At 43.2% G+C, this 27,557-nt stretch overlaps 1 protein-coding gene across 4 annotated transcripts; it reads right to left on the minus strand.

Annotated features, from left to right (window-relative positions):
• Nucleotides 1-486: 486 nt before the first annotated feature.
• LOC100555025 (germ cell-specific gene 1-like protein) lies at nt 487-25,026 on the minus strand. Of its 4 annotated transcripts, none has more exons than XM_062958146.1 (6): nt 23,213-25,026; nt 21,396-22,220; nt 14,359-14,406; nt 8,411-8,563; nt 6,173-6,284; nt 487-4,256 (listed from the first exon to the last, which is right to left on the minus strand). In XM_062958146.1, exons 2-6 carry the CDS (start codon nt 21,703-21,705, stop codon nt 3,908-3,910), a joined length of 972 nt encoding a protein of 323 aa, XP_062814216.1. In that variant the 5' UTR covers nt 21,706-22,220; nt 23,213-25,026; the 3' UTR covers nt 487-3,907. The 4 variants fall into 4 exon arrangements, with proteins under 4 accessions (XP_062814216.1, XP_008115421.1, XP_008115422.1 ...); XM_008117214.2 differs by having other exon boundaries at nt 22,884-25,026; XM_008117215.2 differs by having other exon boundaries at nt 22,561-25,026.
• Between the last annotated feature and the right edge of the window lie 2,531 nt (nt 25,027-27,557).

The raw sequence follows: 27,557 nt of genomic DNA on the forward strand, positions 1-27,557 counted from the left end.
AAATCTGGAAATAACAGTGGCCATGCTGTCTGGGGGATCCAGGGACCTGAAATCCCAAGTGAGTAATGTGTCAATGTTCCAGAAATGCTGTCCCATCTCTTTTCCCAACCTCTTAAAAACCAGAGATCTTAATCATTCTTGCATTAGATTCTGAAACAGAAAAATAGGCATCTGTTACTATTAGGGACAGAGCATGATCTACATGCAAAAGGTCCTAGGTTTGATCTTAGTGTCACTAGATTGGGGGAAAAAATCCGGCTTGAAATTCTGGAGATTTGCTGCCAGCCTAGGACAGATGATGTGGTTTGGTTCAGTAAAAGGCAGCTTCCCATCTTTCCCTGGTATGGGGTTTATATAATACTAATCCTCCTATCCTGGCTTGATCTCTTTTAGGCCTGGAAACCATAAAACCAACATTCCTTGCCTGCTCAGTTCCTCTCCCCTCTCATCCCTTCCTCCTTATGAAATGAAGCAGACTGACACTGATTAATTCTTTAATCCCTTTAATCAAGCAGTAATTAACAAGTCCTGATCATCCCCATTCTCCACAGATGGAAAAAAAATTACATGAAGCAAAGCTGATGATATAAAGCAGACAGCTGCAAATAGGCTGGGGGGAGGCATGAAAGATGGGTGTGGAGGGGAATACTCTTTGTTGTGCAACAATAAAGCTTGGGAAAGTTACTGTTTGCACTACAATTCTAAAATTTCCCCATTAGCATAACCACTGGCCATACTGGCTGTGGGGGATTTTGGGAGATGCAGTGCAAAAAAAGCAACTAAGCCATGGCTATGATAGCAAGAAGAACCCAGATCCATGAGACGAAACAATGTATGGATAGGGAAAACTGAGTAGGATAATGTTTTCTACTGCACTACTCAATAACTATTATAATACTCACCACATATATATAGACAGATAAGGTACTTGGGTCTCATTCACAAGCTCAGTCACATTATCATATTGGGAAAGAGAACATCAAAGGTTTAGGGTATCAACAACAAAGGAGAAGGCTGCATTGTAGTATATTTGTATCCTTTAAAAAAATCTAATTACTAGGAAAATTGGATCACAGGATATTTAAATGACTTGCTCCAGCGTCATCATTCCAGTGGCAAATCTCACCATTCACACATTCATTGAACAAATCTCAGGGGGAAAGGGGTGGGTGGGATCTGTTCCGGTAGTGAGAAACTTGGGGTGAAGTGAAAGAGTGTGGAAATTTTCCCTTCTCACACTTGAATGATCCATGGGCTGGATCAGAAAGAGAACTTTATGGTAACAGCTGGAATGATCTCGGCGTTGTGCAAATTGTGTTTATAGGTAACCTTTACAGGCTCGATGAATACAGGATTATTGAGAAATGAAGCCATGTTGAGTTTCGTGGGACTTATACTCCCATGTAACTGCATGCAGGATCATGGCCTCACATTGATAGATAGTTACATTCCTCATGGATGGTGGACTATGGTGACTAAACAAGATTCTGCTGCAATTATCCAATTAAATGGATGTCACAACTCCTAAGTATAAGGTTAGTCACCTTAGATATTTACAAAGTCTGAATGCTTGCCAGTGAGAAGAGAGCCTGATGGATCCACATGAAGGGCCGGGCTTTAGCACAGCAGATTAACCACCAGCTGCAATAAATTTTGCCAGTGGAAGGTTGGCAATTCGAAACCTGGGTCTGAGGTGAGTGCCCAACCTTAAGCCCAGCTCACTGTCCACCTAACTGATTGAAAACAGCTGTGAGTAGATAAATAGGTACTGCTTAAGTGGGGAGGTATTTTAATGACACCATAAGAAAATACCAGAAAAGTGCCAGTGAAGGAGGAAGTCTGTGAACAAAGCTCTTCGACATGGAGGATGGAGGTACAGCACCCCCAGTGGTCAGAATTGCGCACAACCTCCATGACGCCGAAGATGGGAAATGCCTATACACCTCTACTGTTGTCTGTCCTGTATGTGTCTAACAGCATTGAATGTTTGCCGTATATGTGTTCTGTGATCCGCCCTGAGTCCTCTTCGGAGTGAGAAGGGCGAAATATAAATACTGTAAATAAATGATATATAAAGATTGCATCCACTCCAAACAAACAACCAAAGCTATCTGACAGATATATGCTATGATCCCTTGCTATACTGCCATAGATCAAAAACATAAGCTCTGGTAGTAGCTCCACAATTTTGGAATTCCTTCCCTGGGCAGACTGTGCCAGCCTCATCAAGGTTGCTTTTTAAAGACATTCTTGTTTCAGTCTGTTTCTGAAATGTACGGTACTGAATGGGTGTGAGAGCTTCTAATTGTAATTACCAATCACACTGTAATTGACCACAGTTAATTACTGTATTTATTTGTTTCTTCCCTCCCCTCATGATCCTTTCAAGGATTTCAAAACTTTTTTTAGTAACCTCGTTTGTCATGGCAGTGTTTACTGAAAGGTGGGTGGGAGAAATCTCTTAAATGCATCAATAGAGGGCTATCAATAAATATTACGGAGGATGCTTGGATGAAAGAACAGCCTGAAGCACATTGATGCTTGAAGCATAAGATCGAAACACAGCTAATTCAAACAAGGCACAGTCCATTAAAACAGTCTCTGATATAAATGCCAACTTTGTATGGACACAACATGGCTCTCACTCAACTCCCTCTTGTTGCAGTGGGTTTTTTAAAGTACTGGTTTCTAGTAAACTGTGCCTAGTAGATTAGATCTGTCTGATCTCTATTGTGTCCTCCTGCCCCAATCCAGCCCTGGGTTGGTCATGTCTTTGCATCTTGTGGTAAGGTTGGGCTTCTCTCACACCACACATGATAACCTTATGATTCCACTTTAAGAGCCATAGCTCCATAGTATGGGATCCAGGGATTTGTAGTTTGGAGAGGCACCAGAGCTCTCAGAAAGTACACATCCCAATATCCCATAGTATGCAGCCATGGAAATTAACATGTTAGTGGTGTAGTATGGAAGAGACCTTGTTGTCTGCACTTACGTTGCCTCCAAAGAAGGCTTTGAATTACTGCTTCACTTGCTTATGGAGCTGAGGATTTCTCCGATCCTTAGATTCAACTCCCTCCTTCCTTGCTTGCTTCCTCATTTAGATCTAGTAGACAGAGTTATCATCTGTGTAATACAATACATTAAAAAATTATCATGTCAGAAGCTACTTGAGAACATACTGCAAGTCGCCTCTGGTATAAGAGAATTAGCCATCTACAGAGACGTTGCTCAAGGGACACCTGGATGTGTGGCATTCTGCTGGGAGGCTTCTCTCATGTCCTCGCAAGCTAGAGATGACAGACAGGAGCTCACCCCGTCTCACGGATTCGAACCAACAACCTTCAGGTCAGCAATTCAACTGGCACAAGGGTTTAACCCATTGCGCCAGCGTGGCTCCTATGTTAAATACATGACATAGAAACAACAAAACAAAAGTCACTAGAAACAGCATAGATATTAAAAAACAAGATAAAAACCACCATGCCATATAAAACCAAAGTAAAAACCAGCAGCAAAACAGAAGAGCACTAATGTCTAAAAGCACTAAAAACAGGTCTTAACTTTCCTGGGAGAATTAAAAGTCCTCTGACTGTCGCAGGAAAGACCACACCATAGGCACCGGGAGAGCATTCTGCAGATGGAGTGCCACCACTTAAAAGAACCCTGCTTTTGTGTTTCTCTAAAATCAGCACAATTACTGGGGAGAAGAGTGTATGGAAAGAATGGATGTTTCTGTACATTGTGAAATAGCCACCATGTGCCACACCAGAGTCAAGGTGGGAAGGTGTTGTTGCGGGGAAATGATCTCATGGATGTGGGAGTCAATGGAAACATCAGCAGAACAGAGATGCATAAAGGAGGAGGAGGAGGAGGAGGGCTCCTTTTCAACCCAAAGGTCTGTCCCTCAGCATGGCTCCCCATCATCTTCATCACCAGCATCCCCACTGTAACCTCCAGCAAGCCCAGCATAGCCTCCTGTGTATGCCTTGCGTCCCACGCAGGGGGCCATGGGACCTGGGGGGCTGGGGGAGAAGTCTAGAGAGTCGCTAACACTAAAGATGTATTTATCCCACAGGTAGCGTTCGATGTCAGGGGCCAAAGCGGGTGGATCAGAGCCTCTCAGGCTCCCCATGGACGCCGTGTGCTTCTCAAAAATCCGCTGGCGATATTTGAATTCCAGGATGGTTTTGGTGTAGGTGTTGAGTGTCAGCACAGAGGCCGACATGCAGAGCGTAAAAGACAGCCAGGCCATGCTGAGATGGATGGAAAACAGAGAAGGGTTGCAAGAAGAGACAAAGGTTGGACATAAAGTCATATTCGTGTTTTCATCTAGGCCCCCAACATAATCATAACTAATCAGAGAAAGCATTATATCATAGAATTAATGCAGTGTGAAAACCCTTGAATTGCCATGGCTTAATGCTATGGAATCACAAAAGCTTTAGCCTTCCTTCTCTGCCAAAGAGTGCTTGTGTTTCACCAAACTACAAATCCCAGGATTCCATAGCATTGAGTCAGGATGTGTGGAAGTATGATCATGGGACCATGGAAGGGTTAATTGGTTCAACTGCGCTAATCAAGAGGGATGCAATATTGAAAGTACTTGAGACAATATATATCCATTACTGTATATACTCGAGTATAAGCCAGTCCAAATATAAGCCGAGGCACTTAATTTTACCACAAAAAACTGGGAAAACCTATTAACCCGGGTATAAGACAAGGGTGGGAAATGCAGCAGCTACTGGTAAATTTCAAAAATAAAAATAAAAATAGATACCAATAAAATTACATTAATTGAGGCATCGGTAAGTTAAATGGTTTTTTTAAATATTTACATAAAACTGTAATTTAAGATAATAAGACTTTAATAAGATAAGACTGTCCAACTCTGATTACCTATATAGTCGAATATAAGCTGGGCAGGACCCTCACTCGAATATAAGCCGAGGGGGGCTTTTTCAGCCCTAAAAAAGGGCTGAAAAACTCGGCTTATACTCGAGTATATACGGTATCTACATTAAAGTGATTGTAGTAGTAGTGGGTTGGTGTGATAAAGTCCCAAGAAGCAAGGATCTTAGTCAAAAATCCTGTTCTTGTTTTTAATCATTTCTGGCAAGCCAGGAATTCCCACTTCATAGGCAACTGTAAACACTTGCTTCCTGGGGATTTCCTGCTTACTTTAAGCTGGGGGAGCAATCAGCATGCTTCTCCTGTAAACAAGAAGCCTGAATTCAAAGCCATTCTGCCTGACCATGGTCTGCAGACTCACTGTATTATTATTGTGACTTAGAATCATAGAATCATAGAATAGTAGAGTTGGAAGAGACCTCATGGGCCATCCAGTCCAACCCCCTGCCAAGAAGCAGGAAATCGCATTCAAAGCACCCCCGACAGATGGCCATCCAGCCTCTGCTTAAAAGCCTCCAAAGAAGGAGCCTCCACCACGGCCCGGGGGAGAGAGTTCCACTGTCGAACAGCTCTCACAGTGAAAGTTCTTCCTGATGTTCAGGTGGAATCTCCTTTCCTGTAGTTTGAAGCCATTGTTCCGTGTCCTAGTCTGCAGGGCAGCAGAAAACAAGCTTGCTCCCTCCTCCCTCCTCCCTATGACTTCCCTTCACGTATTTGTACATGGCTATCATGTCTCCTCTCAGCCTTCTCTTCTGCAGGCTAAACATGCCAAGCTCTTTAAGCTGCTCCTCATAGGGCTTGTTCTCCAGACCCTTAATCATTTTACCAGAGAATTCTTACATAACAGAGTCCCTTTCTACACAGCTGAAAAAAATCCCACATTATCTGCTTTGAACTGGAATATATGGCAGTGTGGACTCAGATAACCCAGTTCAAAGCAGATATTGTGAGATTGTCTGCCTTGATATTCTGGGATATAGAGCTGTGTGGAAGGGCCCAGAGTTTATTGCCCTCTGCATGGGAGAATAAACCATGGATGCATCCTAAGAACGGCTCTCATCTGAAAAATTCTGCTCCTCCGCACTAGTGTCTGACACATTCCATCTCTTCTTCCATCCATTTCACTTCCAGTCTTTAGCCCCATCTTTCCCCCCCCCCCCCCATCCTTATGTGGTCCGTAGAATTATAGGAGAAAGATGTTTAATGTTATAAAATGGAAAAGCCCGCATTGCTCTCTTCACAAAGGCTGGTGACTCACCCAAAGGACCACCCATAATACCACGTCTGAGGTCTCCAGTCTTTTGGTCCCAAGTTCACAGCCACTTGAAAGACAGTCATGTACATCATGTGGGCCACCATGCCTAGGAGCCCTGTTGAAAAAAGGCCAGGGAGTTATATTTTGTGATACATGCGGCCATTAGTAAATACAATTTTTCATTGTGTCTGGAGCTTCTGGTGTGAGATAATTAGCTGTCTTCAAAGACGTTGCCCAGGGGCCGCCCGGATATGTGACCATCTTGTGGGGCTCTTCTCTCATGTCCTCGCATGGGAAGCTAGAGCTGACAAACGGGAGCTCGCCCCATCTCACGGATTCAAATCGCCAAACTTCAAACCAGTAGTTCAGCTGGCAAAACCCATTGCGCCACCGCTCCTCAAACCTAAGGAATACTCTCCCAAACTAGGATATCGAACTTAATTAACTGCTACACAGTTATAGCAGTATAATTCCACTTTTAACAGCTACAGCTGCATCCTATGGAATTCTGGATTTGTAGTTTAGGGAAGTACGAGAGTTCTCTGGGGCCCCTTCTACACTGCCATATAATCCATATTATCAAAGCAAATCATCCCCATTATCTGCTTTGAACTTGATTTTATAAATCAGCACTACCATATAATCAGCACTACCATATAGCAAATAATCTGGATTTTATATGGCAGTGTAGAAGGGGCCTGGCTCTTTCCATTTTGCGTCTCAATCGAGATACAAAAAGAACTACATCAACAACAACAACAACAACAACAACAACAACAACAACAACATAGAATATTAAGATTTCATGGGGCAGAACCATGGCAACTAAAGTGGAATCAGAGTGCTATAATAGTGCAGTGTGAATGGGCTAAAGCTTGAACTAGATTCCTCCTCTTCTTCCTCACTGAGTTAATTGAATTCAATTTACACCAACTGAATCAGACTGAGAACAAAGAAGGAAAGTGAGAAGATGCCAGAGAGAAACTGGAACAATTGACCGAGGATGAATAGGGACTGTCCCTGTCAAATCAGGACAGATGGAGTGTATGCTTCTGGACTCTGGAACCTGCTGGGGGATTACTGGAGTTGTAAGCTAAAATAGTAACTTTCCCAAGCTCTTTGCACAAATGGACAGAAAAATCACATTTTTGACAGATTTCTAGGGTGCTCCAGCCAATGGCTTCAGAATCCCCCTTTTTTGCCTCCGGCAATGAACAGACGCCATCCATCCATCGATCACTCAGGCTGCGAAATGTTGCCAGCTACCTTGGCCTGCCCTTTATTGAGCTGCCTGAACAGTTTGCTGTGAATTACATGCGTATGTAGGAATTTAAACATGTGCCGTAACCCTCCAGGAGCAAACTACAGGGGATACATAAATAAATGTAACAAAGCACTTTTTATTTTTCATTTTGAACGAAAAGCAGCCTCAAGGAAGCTCGATATTTGGAGGAAGGGGATGGCAGAACGCTTAATCTTCTGCCAGCCAGCCATTTTCATTACTCAGAATCCCACCTCAAATGCATTTCATTATTTAAAACACCGGCAAGCCTGCGGCTTCTTTACATATATTTACGTATTTGCAAGGAGAAGTTAATTTGTCTATTGCTGGTCCATGTCCATTTTGCATGTATTTACCCGTAAGCCTGTTTGCTTCCATTTGCATATGACTCTGGGTTTTTTTTTAAAGAATATATTCATCCAAAATACACTCTCAAAATGCATATGTAACAACTGGATTTAAAATGCATTTTCTCTTAACCTCCATAATTCAAAACTAAACAAAATATTTTTTCAACTTTCCTTACACCCAAGAAGTATGTCAGAACATTAAAGAAATTAAACAAAAGTCAGGGAGTAAACTATTGTTCCCACATATACATTTAGTCCAGAAAGCAAATCAAATTATTGGATCAAATCATTTTTCATCACAATGTGTAAAAATCAAGACAGGAGGAAGGGTTGCTTGAGTGCATGCTTTGTGCCGTGTCCACAAAGGTTTGCTTTCTAATACTTTTTAGATTTTTCTCAGAATTAACAAGATGCAATATCTGAACTGGCTATATAGGGGAACCAAGGAGCAATTTTTCTGCATCTTCCAATGGCACAGAAGTAACAGTTATGGTAAGGTGTCAGTAATTCAACCAGTTCCTTGCCCAGACTGCTCTTACAAGTCATATGAGTACAAGCTGCAACCAGTTCATTTTTAAAAAAAACATTGCAAGCTCTTAATTGAGATACCTGAGAGAACGGTGATCACAGCAGCGAAAGCATTGATCTTGAGTCCGTCAATGAAATTGGCGTAGTAGACAGCATCCAAGCACATCAGCAAGAACCCCACAGTCAGGAGGATGATATAAAGAAACTCTGAGGCAACAGAAAGCCATAGTACCCCTGACACAGGGAAACATGGAGAGGAGGATTAGCCCTGTAGTACCAACTCAGAGTCCCAGAGTTTTTTAATTAAAGAAAATACTCATGGCCAGGCTACCTGTATGCAGATACCCTCACTGATTTGACTTTTGAAAACTTCATAGTTACTTCAATGCTGATTCAAGCTGGATAACTGCAGCATTCACAAGTGCTTTAAACATTATAATGATGTCCCAGCAGCAATCTCTCCTGACGTTTCGTCTGCACCCATAAGGTGGTGAGGTCAGTTGGAAGCTAGGCATTAAGTGGAGGCGATAGATACACATATCTATCTATCTATCTATCTATCTATCTATCTATCTATCTATCTATCTATCTATCTATCTATCTATCTATCTGAAATGATGTCCAGGGTGCAAGGAAGAAAGAACATTATTATGATGTCCCAGCAGCACTCTCTCCTGACGTTTCGCCTGCATCTATGAGGTGATGTGATTTTAACTGTTTTTACTTGTAAAGTTTTAATCTGTTTTTACTTGGGATGTTTTAAAACCTATGAGTCTGATATTTTTTAACACTATGTTCATTGTTTGTATATTATGTTGTAAACCGCTTTGGTTCTCCTAGGGGAGGAAGGAAGTATATAAATGATGTAAATAAATAAATAATAAATAAGCAGACAAGGGTTCTTTCTCCTACCCTGGACATTCCATAAGTATATATACAGTCCAGTTGCCTCACCTCCAACAGATGCCAGCTACGGATGCAGGTGAAACGTCAGGAGAGAATGCTACTGGAACATGGCCATACAGTCTGAAAAACTCACAGCAACCCACTATTGTATTAATACCTGCTACAAGTCACTGGAATGGAATAATATATTCGCCTTTATATTCAATATGTGTTAATGTATGTGCCTGCAAGTTTCCTGAAGACTTATGGTGACCCCATTATTTTCATAAGGTTTATTTAGGCAAAGAATGCTCAGAGGAAGTTTTGGCAGTTGATTCCTTTGAAATCTAGGCCCCTTTAACACTGCCATATAATTTAGATTATCAAAGCAGATAATCCACATTATTTGCTTTGAACTGAATTATCTGGTTCTACACTGCCATATAATCCATTTCAAAGAAGATAATCTGGATTTTGTACAGCTGGATAGAAGGGGTCCTCTGAGTATTCCTTACATAAGAAAACTCTTACAAAATTCATAGGGTTGATATAAGTCAACAGGTGACTTGCACTTAACCACACAAATGCATTATATACTGGGTTATAAAATGGTAAAATGGTGACTTGTTTTCTGGTAGTACCTTACCTCCCCAAAGAGACCCCCCTCTCAATAAAACTAATTTCATGAGCATGGTGAAGGAAGAAATATAGCACAGAATAATCACAATTCTTAAGTCACTGAACTAGAATTCTCAAAATTAATTTGGTGCAGGAAAACCACGACAATGAAAATCCTATAAAAACAACTTCAGTTTTTGGTAAAATACAGCCAAAGCATTCTTCTGAGAGAGAGTAATGGAGCAGAGCACACAATGTCTGTGTTCACCATTGAAAAATAATTTCTATGGTAAGCATAGTGTTTTCTTCTTTCCTTTTTTAAAAGTTCAGTGTTTGTATTCGGAAATCGATATATCCATATACTTGGAGGTAGCAAAAAAAATCTTTGCAAAATGGCCTATAACTTGTCGTACGGCTTCACTTTGTAGAATATTGAGCCATGGTGGTGCAATGGGTTAAACCCTTGCACCGGCTGGACTGCTGCCCTGAAGATTGGGCTGCTGATCTGAAGGTTGCCAGTTTGAATCTGCGAGACAAAGTGAGCTCCTATCTGTCAGCTCTAGCTTGTGGGGACATGAGAGAAGCCTCCCAGCTAACATATCCCAGCGTCCTCTGGGCAACGTCTCTGCAGACGGCCAATTCTCTCACACCAGAAGCGACTTGCAGTATCTTCTCAGGTTGCATCTGACACGATTTAAAAAATTGTAGAATGGCAGGTGCCATTTTGAGCTGAGGAAATAGAAAGAGGGATGCCTTATGGAGGAGAGAAGAAACTAATGACCTGATTGCCATTAGAAGAGAAAGTGAATGTGCGCAAAGTGATTAGAGCAATTACATTCACATCTGAGGACGAGGTCCAGGTAAGATCCTGCTAACTTCCCAGGTATATGCGCCAGCCAATAAGAGTTCATTAATTTATATTGACATGCGGATATATCCACATGCATGGCGAGGGGAGAAAATACAGCTGCTGTCGTCGTATAACTTAACATTATCTAATCCAATGACTATGGTAGAAACAACTTTTTATACAAGGTTTGAGTTTGGATTAAAACAGGCGAGTGTGACATTGACGGGGTCAATCCAGGACAGGATACTGCTGATTGGAGCTGAGATACTCATACAACCCTCATGTAGATCGAGCATATGTTTTTTAGAAACAAGTAAAAGGGGAAAGGGAGCGTTTTTCATTCTTGTTATTTATGAGTATTGCAAAACACTTAGCAATGCATAATTTAATCATTTCAAATTAATTTGTTTACAGCAAACAGGTTTTATGATAAGCATATATATCAGTAAATTCATATTCCTTATATGAAGTCCTGTCAAAAATGGCCAGCAAATTCTAAATTATAAGAAGGTAATTGGATCCTGAAGTCCAGGCGCATTGACTGAAATGGCAATTAAGATTATTGCCTTAAGGACCAGCATCATTTATTTATTAAATATTGTTATCCTTTAAACTGCCACAAGATTTTTTTTCTTTTCGCAGTTGTTGCAACATACTAGTATGGATACCTCCCTGGAAATATGCCATTGAGGAACTATGGGGTGTGACAAGTGTGTTTCATTGCTATAACCGAAGTACAAAATTGCTCCGCTTGAATCATTAATTTCATTCAGTTCATTAGTTCCTACACTATAAATAACGCTTTCGTCCTTGCAAGTTCCATTTCTGATCTTCAATGTTTATTGAGCATACACCTCACAGCAGACAACAATGAAATACTACATCATAATATTTTATAGGTAATGCACGCTCCATGTAATTTAAAATAAATAATAACAACCCCAGAGGAAAATAAATAGATAGAAGTTTATCTACTGCACTTGCTATCACTTTCCTGAATGTTTTTGCCTTTATTCTAGCGCATGGGATGGGGCAGCAGGCAGGGAATTTATGGGATGGTCAAAACCAATAACTTGGAGAGACCAGATTGCTTTTCACGGCTTATGGGCTTAACCCTGTCCTTTTGGAAAAGGTTCTGCTGTGCACAACTGTTTTCAATGTAGAAAGTCTTGGCCTCAATCGCCAGCTGCAATTTAAGAGTATTTTATGGGGCCAGCCCTATCATTGAACAGAATGTGACAGCTGCCTCACTGAGACTCAGGCTGGATCTATACTGCCATTTCATAGAATCATAGAGTTGGAAGAGACCACATGGGCCATCTAGTCCAACCCCCTGCCATGCAGGAAAAGCCAATCAAAATACCCCTGACAGATGGCCATCCAGCCTCTGTTTAAAAGCTTCCAAGGAAGGAGTTTCCACCACACTCTGAGGCAGAGAGTTCCATTGCTGAACAGCTCTTTCAGTCTGGAAGTTCTTCCTATTGTCTAATGTTCAGGTGGAATCTTCTCTCCTGTAATTTGAACCCTTTTGCTCTGTGTCCAAGGGCTCTTCCACACAGCCATATAACCCAGAATATCAAGGCAAAAATCCCAAAATATCTGCTTTGGGTTATCTGAGTCCACACTGCCATATATTCTAGTTCAAAGCAGATTATGCGGAATTTTATTCACCTGTGTAGAAGGGGCCCTAGTCTCCAGGGCAACAGAAAACAAACCTGCACCCTCTTCGTTATGACACCCTTTCATATATTTCTACATAGCTATCATGTCTCCTCTCAACCTTCTCTTCTGCAGGCTAAACAGACCCGGTTCTTTAAGACGTTCCTCATAGGGATTCATGGTCACCAGACCTTTGATCATTTGTGTTGCCCTCCTCTGGACACCTTCCAGCTTGTCAATATCCCCTTTAAATTGAGGTGCCCAGAATTGGACACACTATTCCAGATGAAGTCTGACCAAAGCAGAATAGAGAGGCACCATGCTGCATCACACTGTTGGCTCATGTTCAACTTGCTGTCCACGAAGACTCCAAGATCTTTCTCACATGAACTGTTGTCAAGCCAGGTGTCACCCATCCTGTATCTTTGCGTTTCATTTTTTTCTGCCTAAATGTGGTATCTTACATTTGCCCTTGTTGAAGTTCATTTTGTTAGTATTGGCCCAGTTCTCTAATCTGTTAAGGTCATTTTGAATTCTGATCCTATCCCATAATAAACTGTGTTATATGGTCCTTGTAGACCAGGCCTGCACAACCTGTGGCCCTCCAGGTATTTGTACCTCCAACTCCCAGAATCATAGACTCATAGAGTTCGAAGAGACCTCGTGGGCCATCCAGTCCAACCCCCTGCCAAGCAGCAGGAAAATGGCATTCAGAGCACCCCCGACAGATGGCCACCCAGCCTTTGTTTAAAAGCCTCCAAAGTAGGAGCCTCCACCACAAGCCATAGCCAGCTTGTTCTATGGTTAGAATTTCTAGAAGCTGACGTCCAAAACACCTGGAGGACCTCAGGTTGTGCACTGAACTACACTATATGGATCTACTCTACACTTTCAAACTGCATTATATGGCAGTGTAAATCCGGCCTCAGAGACAGGAGACAGAAGTGTTGGAGGACAGAGCTGTGGGCATCACAACCTAAGTTATAGCCTCCTAAAGTTGTTAATGGTTTCACTGTATCACCAGTATTAAAGTAAGGCCCCTTCTACACTGCCATACAATCCAGATTAACAAATCACATAATCCACATTATCTGCTTTGAACTGGATTATATGAGTCTACACTGCCATATAATCCAGTTCAAACCAGATAATCTGGATTTTATTTGGCCATGTAGAAGGGGCCTAAGCTCTGTGTCTGGAGGGCTTTTGTAGTGAGGATACACAAAGAGCATACCTTTCAGTACAAAAAAACCTTCATTTTACTGTCTGATAGTGCCATGGTTTGGATTTTGCTTGGTAGAAATGGGGCTGGACTAGATGAGCTTTTAAGGTCTTCCGCAGTACCACAAGAGAATAGAAAGAATACATATGCAGGGAGAGAGAAGCATGTTTCTGGAATGTGAGCCATGGTCAAGAACAAAGTGGCTCTCATTCAGTTTAGGAGAAAGAGGCACACAGAAAGTATACTTTCTAGGTAATGACATTCATTTGCTTTCCAGCAAAACAGAGATGTTGCCAGAAAGCACGGTATCTAGGTGAAAGGGCCTCATTTACATAGAAATATACATGCCTAATTTTGTTAATTTCTTGCTATCTGGAAATTTTTCAGATGACAGTTTGGTAATTCTGTTTTCACAGCGTTACTTTTGTGTAAATACAGAAGATTATAAATTTCTGCTCAAGTTTACATGCTTTAGCCCAGGCATAAGCAAACTTTGGCCATCCTCCAGTTGTTTTGGACTTCAACTCCCACCATTCCTAACAGCCGGTGGGCTGTTAGGAATGGTGGGAGTTGAAGTCCAAAACACCTGGAGGGCCGAAGTTTGCCCATGCCTGCTTTAGCCAAATCTGAACTTTCAGGAACTATTTTCCAGGGTTTTTTTCTCCATTCTACAGAATGCCAAATCAAAGGCTACAATTGATTTCCTGCATTTGAAGTTATATTCATTCAAAAATTCATGACAACACTGTCCATTTCGAATTTAGTTTGCTCTGCTCTGACTTTCCAATATCTCACCTTTTTCTGACTCTGGGGGCAGCTCGATGAAGCTCCGGCACTTCTCCGCTGGCAGACAGGAAAGAAACACAGAAGGAGACAACAGTGATTTCACCGAAATTGGCACAGCCTCTGAACAAATCTTGCCAGGAAACCCCATGATAGGGTCACCTTGGCATTGTCATAAGCCAGAAATGACTTGAAGGTACACAAAAACAATAATAAGGTGCTGCGTATGGCAAGAACTCCGTTTCACATTGTTTAAGGTGTTCACATCAGCAAAAGAGAATTTTTCTTAGGATGAGCCATCAGATTTGATTGCTTCTAATATGACGTCCCGCTTTGGCTTTATCTGAGATAAAATTCAAGTGGTAAACACAATAAACACAACTACATATGTGATTGCCTAATATCATATTATCCAACTGTCCCAGTTTGGGAGGGACAGTCCCAAAGAGAGCACATCGCCAATCTGATTTGATGGTCAGAGTTGGATTGGCTACTAGTTGGGTAGTAGAACAAGCCATGAGAGAAAAGACAAAGATCAACCCAAAGGAAAAGTGTTTTTACCATACATCAAGGGAACCACTGACCACACAGGGAAGCTGATGAAGAAACACAACCTATCTACAGACCAGGGGCAGTTCAACCGTTAGGCGAAGTAAGTGGTTGCCGAAGGCGCCATCCTCTGGGGGTTGCAGTTGAGGCACCTCTTGAGGCGCCTCAAAGTGTCCATAATGAGCAGCTTCTTTTTTGTCTTTTTCCCCCTTTCCCCCCCCTCTCCGTTGGGAGGGGGCACGCCCTCCCAGCACACCTCACCTTCCCCCTCCTGCATTATCACATGATGTCTATGCCCAACACCACTGGAGAAATTGTACTGTTTGGCTAGTATTGCACCACCTGATAACCATCGGGAAGTAGCAGCCAGCAATGAAAGGACCACGGCATTGACATCTCCAGCCCATCCTCTGTTTGGATATCAGCCAGCATGCCAACGTCTTAAATCAAGAAACAGCTTCCTAAGATCCACAGAGATACTCTGAAGGAACACCACAGCAAGCAAGAGTCCAAAAGTTAAAACCCTGACCCTCAACCCATAACTGGAACTACAAATGGGAGTCCACGACATGTAAGTGTGGAGAAGAGCAAACCACTTACTATAATGCAGCCTGAGCCTTGCCACATGCACATTGGAGGACCTTCTTACAGTGATACCAGAGGCACTTGACTTGGCCATCTTCTGGTAAAAGGAAATTTAGCATAGTGCCAAGTTTTTAACTTTGGGTTTTTTTATACATTATAGCTGTATTCTCAATTTACTTCTGACACGATAAATAAATTGGTGATAAAGCAGAGCCTCAGGAGGTACAGCATCGTCCACTTATGTTGTGTACCTTCAAGCCATTTCTGGAACTCTGTAAACCAGGGTTTGAATCTCCACTCAACCAAGGAACTCACACTCTGTCAGCCCTTGAGGAAGGCAAAAATAAAAGCCTCTTGAACAAATCTTGATAAGAAAAGCCTGTGATAAAGTCGCCATAAGTCAGAGATGACTTGAAGGACAGAACAATATTTTTGAAAATCTAAACTTTCTCAGCAAACTACACTCCTATTTTTTAAAAAGTGGAATAGTCCTAGTGGAGTTCCAATAAATCTCCACGAATAGCACCCCCAAAGTGGAATAACTCCCTCTCCCTCATTAGATGATGTTATCATATTAGATGACTCCTCCTCTCTCATACCAGCGGAGATAAGCCTCTCTTTTAAACAATCAAATACACTTGGAGGCCTTTCATCCCAGGATAGCTGACTATCCCCTTCAATTGGCAATCTCAACAAGCCAATCCCTCAGGAGGAGGAGGGTTCTCACGTGGGGGGGCCCATTGAGGTGGTGTGGGGGAGAAGGAAGAATGGTCACCAACAACCCAGGGAGAAGCGTAACAGAGTTATTGCGGCCCTGGAGAGGAATAGGTGTGGTAGTCTCCAGGACAGACCCCTCAACCTTAAGGTCCTGCTTCTGAATGCCAGATCCGTCAATGGTAAGACAGCTATCATCCAGGATTTGATCCTGGATGAGGGGGCGGATCTGGCATGTATTACCGAGACTTGGTTGGATGAACCGGGTGGGGTGAATCTCACCCAGCTGTGTCCACCGGGTTTCGGGGTCCATCAGCAGGCCAGGGTGGAGGGGCGGGGAGGTGGAGTTGCGGTGATCTTCCGGCAGTCTATCGCCCTGATCAGATGCACCGTTCCACAATCTATGGGGTTTGAATGTGTCCTGCTGAAGGTGGGAGCCCGAGACAGCTTGGGGATTCTGTTGGTGTACCGTCCACCCCGCGACCCAGCAGTCTCCCTGCGTGAGCTAGCAGAAGTGGTCTCTAATGCGGCCTTGGTCTCCCAACAACTCATAGTTTTGGGAGACTTTAACATCCATGCCGAGACCACATTAACAGGTGCAGCTCAGGATTTCATGGTTGCCATGACGACCATGGGGCTGACTCAAGTTATATCTGGGCCCACACATCAGGCGGGACACACGTTGGACCTGGTTTTTATTGTGGACAGTGGGACAGTCAGAGTGGAAGAGCAAAATATTCTTCCATTGTCATGGTCTGACCATCATCTGATCTGTTTAAGTTTCGCCGTGGCTTCTAACCTCCGCAGGGGTGGTGGACCCATTAAGATGGTCCGCCCCAGGAGGCTGATGGATCCGGATGGACTTCTGAGGTCTCTTGGGGATCTTCCTGTTCTGGAGACTGGCGATCCTGTTGATGTCCTGGCTGATCGTTATAACAGCGAGTTGGCAAGGGCACTTGACACGATCGCTCCCGAACGTCCCCTTTCGCTGCGTAGAGTCACGTCGACTCCTTGGTTCACTGAGGAGCTGGCCGTGATGAAGCGTACGAGGAGGGGACTAGAGTGCATCTGGAGGAAATCTCGGGATGTGTCCGACCAAGCACGGGCTAAAGCCGCTATTAAGGCTTACTCCGTGGCTCTGCGAGCAGCCAGGAAAGCTTTCACGACTGCCCGCATAGCGTCTGCAGCCAATAGGCCATCGGAGTTGTTCCGAGTTGTTGGAGAGCTCCTGCGGCCTCCTGAGGCCCAGAAGCTTCCCAATGACTTGGCAACTCGGTGTAGCGATTTCGCACACCATTTCGCAGGCAAAGTTGCTCAGATACGTCATGAGTTGGACTCCAGCTTGACTGTGGTTTCAGCGGAGGTAACCGAGGCACCTGTCGGTTCCATCTTATGGGATTCTTTCCGGCTTGTTCTTCCTGATGACGTGGAGGGGATTCTTGGGTCTGTGAGGGCGACCACTTGTGCTCTGGATCCTTGTCCCTCTTGGTTGGTTAAACTGGCCAAAGATGGGCTGTTGGAGTGGTTTGTGGCCATAATAAATGCCTCCTTGGGTCAGGGGTCATTTCCATCCTGTTTTAAGCAAGCGGTGGTAAAACCGTTGCTAAAAAAGACCTCGCTAGACCCATTGGTTTGTGACAATTACAGACCAATCTCCAACCTTCCATTTTTGGGCAAGGTTCTGGAGCGGGTGGTTGCCACGCAGCTCCAGGAGTTCCTCGATGACACTGATTTTCTGGACCGCTCGCAGTCTGGCTTCAGGCCTGGGCACAGTACCGAGACGGCTTTGGTCGCCTTGGTGGATGACCTCCGCAGGGAGCTGGACAGGGGGAGTGTGACCCTGCTGGTTCTCCTGGATATCTCAGCGGCTTTCGATACCATCGACCATGGTATCCTTCTGGGGAGGCTCTCCGGGATGGGGCTCGGGGGCACGGTTCTGCTGTGGCTCCAGTCCTTCCTGGAGGGTCGTTCCCAGATGGTGAAGCTGGGGGACACCTGCTCAGACCCCTGGCCATTGACCTGTGGGGTTCCGCAGGGGTCTATTTTATCCCCCATGCTATTTAACATCTACATGAAACCGCTGGGAGAGGTCATCCGGAGTTTTGGAGGGTGTTGCCATCTCTACGCAGATGACACGCAAATCCACTATTCCTTTCCACCTGACTCCAAGGAAGCCCCTCGGGTGCTGAACCAGTGCCTGGCTGCTGTGGCGGACTGGATGAGGAGGAACAAGCTGAGGATCAATCCTGACAAGACAGAGGCCCTCCTGGTCAATCGTGCGTCGGATCGGGGTATTGGGTGGCAACCTGTGCTGGACGGGGTTGCACTCCCCCTGAAATCACAGGTCCGCAGTTTGGGGGTCCTCCTGGATTCAGCGTTGACGCTTGAGGCTCAGGTGTCGGCGGTGGCCGGGAGGGCTTTCGCACAACTCAAACTTGTGCGCCAACTGCAACCATACCTCGTGAAGTCTGATTTGACCACGGTGGTCCATGCCCTAGCTACCTCCAGACTGGACTACTGTAATGCACTCTACGTGGGGCTTCCCTTGAAGACGGCCCGGAAATTACAACTGGTCCAACGCTCGGCAGCCAGATTAATAACGGGGGCAAATTACAGGGAGAGATCCACTCCCTTGTTTAAGGAGCTCCACTGGCTGCCGTTCATCTTCCGGTCCCAATTCAAGGTGCAGACCATCATCTATAAAGCCCTGAACGGTTTGGGACCCACCTACCTCCGTGATCGTATCTCCTTCCATAAACCTGCCCGTTCCTTGCGATCATCCGGAGAGGCCCTGTTATCACCATTGCCTATATCCCAGGCTCGCCTTGTAAGTACAAGGGAGAGGGCCTTCTCTGCTGTGGCCCCCCGATTGTGGAACTCACTTCCCACTGAAATAAGGCAAGCTCCCACTCTGTTAGCTTTTAGGAGAGAATTAAAAACATGGCTCTTCCATTGTGCTTTCGGTGAGTAATGTCTGTCATATATCTCCGTATTACTCCCCTCCGAACTTCTATCCTCTAGATTACCCCTTCCAAATGTCCCTGCCCATAGTGGAGTACTTCTCTGTCCCTCTCACTCCGGGTTTTATCTTTGTGTTCAAGCGGCCTGCCCTTGATTTATTGTTTTTTTTTCTTTTTTGATTTCTTGATGTTCTGTTTATTATTATTTATTGTATTTTAAATGGTGTTATGATATGTTGTTCTTATATTTTATTATGTTGTATTGCTCTGGGCATGGCCCCATGTTAGCCGCCCCGAGTCCCCATTGGGGAGATGGTGGCGGGGTATAAATAAAGTTTTATTATTATTATTATTATTATTATTAATAACTGAGTATGGTGGCAACAGCAATCAAGAAAAGATGTCAAGACATATACAGCTACATCAATATTGCAATAATTCACAATTTGTTTTACACCAATCTGGAATTGTCCATATGTGTGCATGCCTTTAAGTCACCCACTGATTTATGGTGACCCCATGAATTTCATAGGCTTTTCCTAGGCAAGAAATACTCAGGTTCCCCTAATTGTCCTGGAATGGCCCCTCACCCACAAGCCACAAAGTTATCGCTGCTACCTCTAATAGCAAACCCAGCCAATACACTATGAAGAAGGAAAAGGCAAAAGCATAAAGGAATTTGAAAGAAGGAGAAAACATAAGATTTGAAAAAGTGCAGAGAAAAAAGATATTTAGGTGGGAAGAAAATCTTTAGTGGACAGAAAACTCCAAAAGAGCTCAGAATTAAAAGCATTCAGGATCACATAACAATATGATTTTGCAAGGGGGGGGTGAGAAAATGAGTGGAATTACAGAATGAAGAATCTTGGAATTGGGAATGCCCGACTCTATATGACAACATTTTGTTACAGTTGCACACACATGCACACACACAATTTAGTCCAAATATCTGTCTGTCTGTCTGTCTGTTCAGCCATTTTACCTTTACTCCAGATTGCCACACAGTCTGGAAATCATCAATATACATTATAAATTCCCAAAAACTGTACACCAGATCTTGAACTAACCATCAGACATTGGTTGCATCAATCTCCCATGCAATCAAAGTAATGCTCAACTTTTTACAACAAAGAAATGCAGTGCTGGGGAAACATTTAGTGATACTCCAGGTAGCCAAAAGACAAATAAATGGGCCAAAAAACAAATTAAGCCCGAGCTGTCCCTGGAAACCAAAATGACTAAGTTGACGATATTGTACTTACAGTAGAGTCTCACTTATTCAAGCTAAACGGGCCGGCAGAAGCTTGGATAAGCGAATATCTTGGATAATAAGGAAGGATTAAGGAAAAGCCTATTAAACTTCAAATTAGGTTATGATTTTACAAATTAAGCACCAAAACATCATGTTTTACAACAAATTTGACAGAAAAGGCAGTTCAATACGCAGTCATGTTATGTTGTAATTACTGTATTTATGAATTTAGCACCAAAATATCACGATATATTAAAAAGATTGACTACAAAAATGGCTTGGATAATCCAGAAACTTGGATAAGTGAGGCTTGGATAAGTGAGACTCTACTGTATCATGATATGATACAATTTAGTGGGAGGAAAAGATAGCACTTGGTAAAGTGAGCTGCTCCGAGTCCCCAAGGGAAAATGGGATGGGGTATAAATAAAGCTGACTTGGCTTGACTTGAGAGACAATATGAAAAATAGAAAGATCTCATTATAGGTGGATGGACTCAATAAAAAAAAGACCATGGTCTCCTGACCTTACATGACCTGAGCTGAGGCTGTTGTTCTCTCATTCATAAGGTAGCCATAAACTGAAACCAGTTTTACAGCACATAATATCAATAACAATTTCTCAATACTAATCCCACATTCTAACCATCATATGATACTGACTTGCATAATTGCTGTAGATGGATGATGGATACCTTGCATGAAGATGGGGTTTTGTAGTGAGAGGACAGGTTCTGACTTTTATGGAAGAGACAACATAGGAAAAAATGGATAATGAAGGGTGGGATAAAGAAAACATTACCACTACATGTGGTGGCTGCAGTAAATGTCTCCGTACTAGTCCTTAATTTCTATTTATTTTGCTAACCTTATGCGCCATCCTTCCCATTCCTTTCCCATCTCATAATCCCTGTGGGTTTGGCTCTGACAATAATGACTGCTGCCACCATAACAGAACCTACTGCCTTGAAATATGTATCCATTATATACCTCCATGATGTTCCTCACATGAGAACCAGAAGCCCGTGTGGAAATAGCGGAAAGAGAACTTATCTTCGCCCGTCTCCCAGATGTATTGGACCACATGTGGGTCCATAGTCACATTCCCATCCATTGTGTCATTGCTGTTGACAGGCACACAGTTCCCTTTCTTGACAGCGGAGAGGCAGGGTGGCTTGACAACTTTGTGGGTCCCTTCACACCAATAGCTGGTGCAAAAAGCTGACACAGAAAAGCAGAGGGCAAGAGAATTGAGGCCCAAGGACAGCATCGAGCGAGACTTTCGGCTTAGTTTAATCATGGTTCCAGTTTTCCAAGAGAAATCAGGAGTTGATGGTTCTGTTGCTTGAAGCCCGGCCTGAGTTTCCCAGTTCACCAGAAAGTCATGTTCGGTGGGATAATAATTCTGGAGTTTTCAAGTTCAACTGTGCAGAAGACATTCTTGAAAACAATTTTTTCCATTCGTAAAGAACAAGAGAGCAGATTTCCTTGTGACCATAACTTGTGCCTCCTTATGTATATATGGTGGCCTTTCCATTAAATATGTCCACAGAAAAGCCGTAACTAAACAAAATGGAAATCCTATCAGCAATTAATCTCAGTTTGGGGGTTTTCTTCTTGAGAGCTAGTAACTTGAGAAAATAAGGATAGAGAAAGAGCGCCTTCTATGCAGCAGAGAGGGTTTAGGTCCATAGAAAGAGTGCATTCGGATATCAAATCAGCTATCTTCTCCTAGATAGGAATTAGGGTGAATGAATTCGCACACAGAGGGCAAGGAGCCAATATTCTTTAACACTCCAGATTATGATTGAAGGTCTGCGGAAAGAGTAGTTATTGACAAGCTGTTCAGTTTCTGCTAAGGATATCTTTAAGGAGATCTTTAAAACATTCACTAATTGCTAACCCTGTCTCCTTTCTTTACCGTATTAAGACAAAAAATCATTAATAGTCTTGTTAAAAACCAATTATAGCCCATTCATTGAGATTAAGCAATCTTTCTAATTAAAATCTGAAATCCCTTAAGATATTTTAAAGAGTGCTGATGAGTTTAAAGCATATGTCTCTAGAATCCCCTAGAGTTAGGAGTAATTTTAGATCTCCCCTCCCACACACACATTTTCCCAAGCAATAAAGCCTCTTGTGAATGGGCACTTACCCTAATATGCCATCCTCCCCATACACAGCATTGCATCTGTTATAGTCTGAACACTGCACAGGTGTGCTCAGATATATAAAGCATTGAAATGCAGTAGTTTCAGAGCAAGAATTTCCCCCAGAGAATTAGGATAATGGCTTAAGGACTGAGGATGGAAACATTCCATCACAGTTCAAGGAACTGTGTAAAGAGTTGACAGGTTTATCTTGGGGAGCTTAGCAATTTAGGAGTTGCTGGCTCTGATCTTCCACTATGAGGAAAAGTTCAGAGATAACTTCCAAAGGACATTCCCCAAACTTCTAAAACTGTCAGCATGTACAGACCTGGCAAGCAGCAAATTTTCTTCGAAGGATAGTTTGAGAATTGAGCAAGATCCAAAATGACAAATTCTTTCAAGTAGGTTTCTGCAAAGTCCTGTTATATCAAACACCTTTCATCCTGCACCCCTTTTGCTGCTAAAGTGGGAACCTGGCTACCGCAAGTATCAGCCACTGGATGTTGGTGGTAGGCCAAAGTGCCCATAATCCCTGAGACTGAAAGTTTACTCTCCTAATCCCCAACAGTACTTGCTTCTGTAGTACAGAAATTAAAAGATATATCTTGCTTATTTTAAGAACCACTGCCATCCTTTGAAATTCCCCTCCATTCCTACCTAGTCTATTTTATCGCTCCTGCCAGGAGTTTTCTCCTGACCCTCCCAATTTCTATTAGAAACTGCCTTCAGTCTGTCTGAATAGGGTTACGTGCTTCTGTCCCCGACACCCACACAGCCTTGTTCTTTGGGGATCAGACAGCTCAGAAGTCTTGTTCGTTCCTCCTCCTTTAAGAATTATATCCTAATCCACTTTCCCTCTTGCACGAAGGAATCCAATCTCTTCCCTTCTGTCCTGAATCCATTGCTGTCTCCCTTCAAAAATCGCCTTCAGTCCTTTCACATGAGACTGCAGTTTTGCTTTCTCTTCTGAGCGTATACCAAAAAGAAAAATCACAGCAAGGTAGAAAGTGAGTCGTTTGTGGCGTCAAATCTCCTCTGTGTCTTGAAATCTTCTGAATGGAACAGCTGTTGCAAAAAATAGTGAGAAATCCCAGTTTATACAATGGTGAAGAATTAGAATGCTGTAAAAAAATAAATGCAGGGAAAATAAGCAAGAAATATTTCTGGAGGTGAACTGTTCTGCCAAAGATCCAAAGAAAAAAAGAAAGAAAGAAACTGTTTGTAATGCTGGACAGGGCCTTTTGGTCTGTTCTCTCTAGGAGTTGAAAGACCAAATTTGGGAAAGCATCCAAAATGTCCTTCATTAAACAACAGAAGGTGATGATGTAGCTTCTGAGCTCTTGCCTGGTGGCAGATCACCTGGTTCCGTTATCCAAATAATCAAAGACCCAGTGCTCAGGAAGTTTCCATTTTTCCCCCTCTTTGGAGATGGTTTGGACAGTTTGGACAGAAGGTTGCCCCATAGGTGTCCCCAAACGTGTCTCAGGTTTCACATGGAGTCTCTTCCAGTTGATTTGACAGACAGAGAATGACTTTGAAATATTCAGGAGAACCAAAGTTGGAGAACCACGAGACACATCACCTGGAGGTCTGCCCCCAGTGAAGGATGGATACTCACAAGATGCTGTCCCAAGGAAAACCAGCGTCCCTCCGGCAAGGAGATGTGCAAGGAAGCACCGATCCCAAGGGTTCAACCTGTGCACAGTAAAGAATGCTTCCCAAATGCTGCACAGCAGGAAGACTCAGGAGGTTCCTTCAGAGGCAGCTGGTCGGAGTGGAGAAGTGGCATCAGCGCTGTGATAAATGAGCAGGCAGCAAAGAGCTCCGGCACCCTCCGGCGCAGCACAGTCCCCGGGGATTGGAATCAGGAGAGAAGCGTGGAGGCGGCAGCTGATTAAAAAACCTCTTCATTAGTGCCAAGGGGGTACTGGTGCCAAGTGCCAGGGATTAGTATCTAATAAACGGCAAGGGAGGGGAAAGGAAGGGAAGAGGAGAAGGAGAAGAAGGCAGAGCATCACACAGAGCGGGGCTTTGGTCTCCCCTTTTGCAATGGGCTGGGCTCCCAAGAGAGGATGAGAAATTGGATGCAGAGATGAGGGAGCAGCTGGGTCAGAGGGGATGGAGTGGACGGAGGCAAAGAGAAAGAAAGCGCCTGACAGGGAGGCAAGAATGAGGGACAGAGAAAAGAAAGAGAACTAAGAGAGGGTAGCGAACTTGAACAGCATTGGAAAGATAATGGGAGCTTGGTCAATAATTGGGGGGAGGCAGGAGACATGCATGTTAATGTGTTGGTTGATCAATGCCACAGAGGGATCATTATTTTGAAAGTGAAACCTTTCCCAAGACCAAAATCTTTAGCTTTTTTTCCAGCCAGAAAAATTTTGTGCAGATGTTTGTTCAGTTGCTATTGGAGCAATGTGGTTACAGCTGTGTACTAGCTGGAAGTTTTCGTAAATGTTACAGCCTTTTGAGAATGTATGTTCCTCCCCTCCCTCCGAATATGTATCTGTGTGACAGTGATACAAATATGATACAGATACAAATATGTATCTGTGTGATGGATAGATGTGGATTGATGGTGAGGCAAAATACAGAGAAAGAATTTACTTTGGAGGGGGAAGCAGTTACAAGTGTGCAGATAAGGGAAGGTGGATTGATGAACACATGGATAAATCAACATGTTATCCAGAGAGAGAAGAGAACATTTTGTCTTGCGATACATTCTAGCTTGGTTTGTCTTTGCCTTAGTATACAATTGATTGCATACAATGCAATTTAGTACACAATTCTAGCATCACTTTTTAATACAGTATCTCAAATAGCTGCTTTAAGTTTCTTTTAAGGGAGCGAAAAAATGACACAATGATGATGATAATGATGATGATGTGTGTGGTCTGTTTTCTTCCCACCACCGCCAGCCGCCCATCCACTGTCCTGAGTCATCCCTGCCCCAAATTCACAGCTTCTCTCTGTGGGTCCTGTGTCTCTTGGGATTAACTCCCAGCTGGCAATTCCAGCTTGTGTCTCCCTTTCATTAAGATCAACATGTTAGAGCATCAAACCACTTTCACAAAAGCCGCCGCAGACTTAAACACAGCAAAGTAATTACAACAGAGCAAGAGGATCTAGCTGGGTGGGCTGGAAGCCAAGACCTGGACTTCTAAAGAATTTTAAAAGTATGACAGCACGAGTGTTGCAGTTGAATACTGGAGTATAAGAGGTGGCCAAACCAGAAGAGAGAGGCTCTTAAATTATCTGGGGAGTACAGTTTAGTCATGGCATTAGAGGTCACACCAAAAGTGTAAAATGAACAGAACTGAAACAAGACTATATTTTGGAGCCAAAAAGTGATGTTTCAATGGGTGCATCTTGTCACTGAAGAATCCCACAGCACAAGTTTCCGTTTCAGCATGGTTTGTGTGCATCTGTGTGTTTTAAGTTGTTTGTCAACTTATGGCAACTATCTGAATTCCTTACGGTTTTTTAGGCTGGTAATAATCGAATGAGGGTTGTCACTGCCTCCTTCTGAATGCAGCATATCCTCCAACAATGCATTTACGAAGATTGGGACACGTGTGGCCAAGGAACTTTTAAAAGTCAGGCAAAAGTTATCTAAGGCCCCTTCCACACCTGTATAAAATCCACATTGAACTGGATTATATGGCAGTGTGGACTCAAGGCCTTTCCACACAGCCATATAACCCATAATATCAAGGTAAAGAATCCACAACATCTGCTTTGAACTGGATTATCTGAGTCCACACTGCCATATACTCCAGTTCAATGTGGATTTCATACACCTGTGTAGAAGGGGCCTCAGATAATCCAGTTCAAAGCAGATATTGTGGATTATCTGCCTTGATATTCTGGGTTATATATCTGTGTGAAAGGGCCCTAAGAAAGGTTGCAGCAGTATACTTTCACCCTAAAGAGAAAGGCAAGATTCGTCCCCTTTGCTCCCAGTTGAGTTAACTCCTATTGTCTATATACTTAGTATGTTCATATTTTAACTATGTTGATTGGGCTCGTCCCCTTGTAAGCCTCTCCGAGTCCATTAGGGGAGATGGAGGCAGGGTACAAAAATAAAGTTATCATTATATTATTATAACTGAGTGAAAACTACTTTTGCACTTTGAACTCAATTTTCTCTAATAGAAGTAAACTAGGGATAAAAGGCAAAAGTTGCAGGGAGGAGAGAAAAACTGGGACATTTTAAAAGTAGTTGAAAAGTGGGACTACAAAAGATTAATTAAGACTCTCCTGGCCAAATCAGGACTGTTGGGGAGCATGTAAAAGCACCTCATCCAAATACTGCCTATAGGAAGCTGCTTTTTTCTTAAAGCAACCCAAGGTTTTAGAGAAAGTTTGCCCTCCATCCCTAGCTTGACATGCCAAGGTGAAATATGGGAGCTTTTGTATGAAAAGCAAGCACTCTGCTGCTCACCTGTGCCTTTTATAATTCCCCCTGCAATTCCTTCTTCTACTCATTTGTTACAAATGCAAGATCCCTCAATCCTCCAGCACCATTTCTAGAATATGAAAGAAATGGGGTGAGGGCCAAAAACCCCTGGCAGAGCATGGGAAAGTTACTTTTTGGACTACAGCTACCAGAGGCCTCTAATTAGCAAGATCATTAGCCATGTGGATGGGGGATTCTGGGAGCTTTAGTTAAAAAAAAGTAAAAATATTCTCGAGAGTTCTTTAGGAGGCTAGTAGGCATGGGCAAATTTATTGGAATCATTGTTAATCATAATAAAATCATATCTATTTTGAGTTACGAAGGGGGTTCCGAGGCAGTTTGGCGATTCAAATTTAACCTTCCAGTTCAAAGCATTGGCGCCCATGCCTCGGAATACCTTCGGATAACCTTTGGATATATGAAAAAGTGTTTTAATTCAACCAATCTCCTGGCTAGCATTGGGGTTTAAGAGCCCCATAGAAACCAAGCCTGGAGTGTTTTCTCTTCTAGCTATCCAGGAGATAAATCCCCCTTCCCTTCCTG

This window comes from Anolis carolinensis, chromosome 6 (assembly GCF_035594765.1).
Source record: "Anolis carolinensis isolate JA03-04 chromosome 6, rAnoCar3.1.pri, whole genome shotgun sequence".
NCBI classification, from domain to species: Eukaryota; Metazoa; Chordata; class Lepidosauria; order Squamata; family Dactyloidae; genus Anolis; species Anolis carolinensis.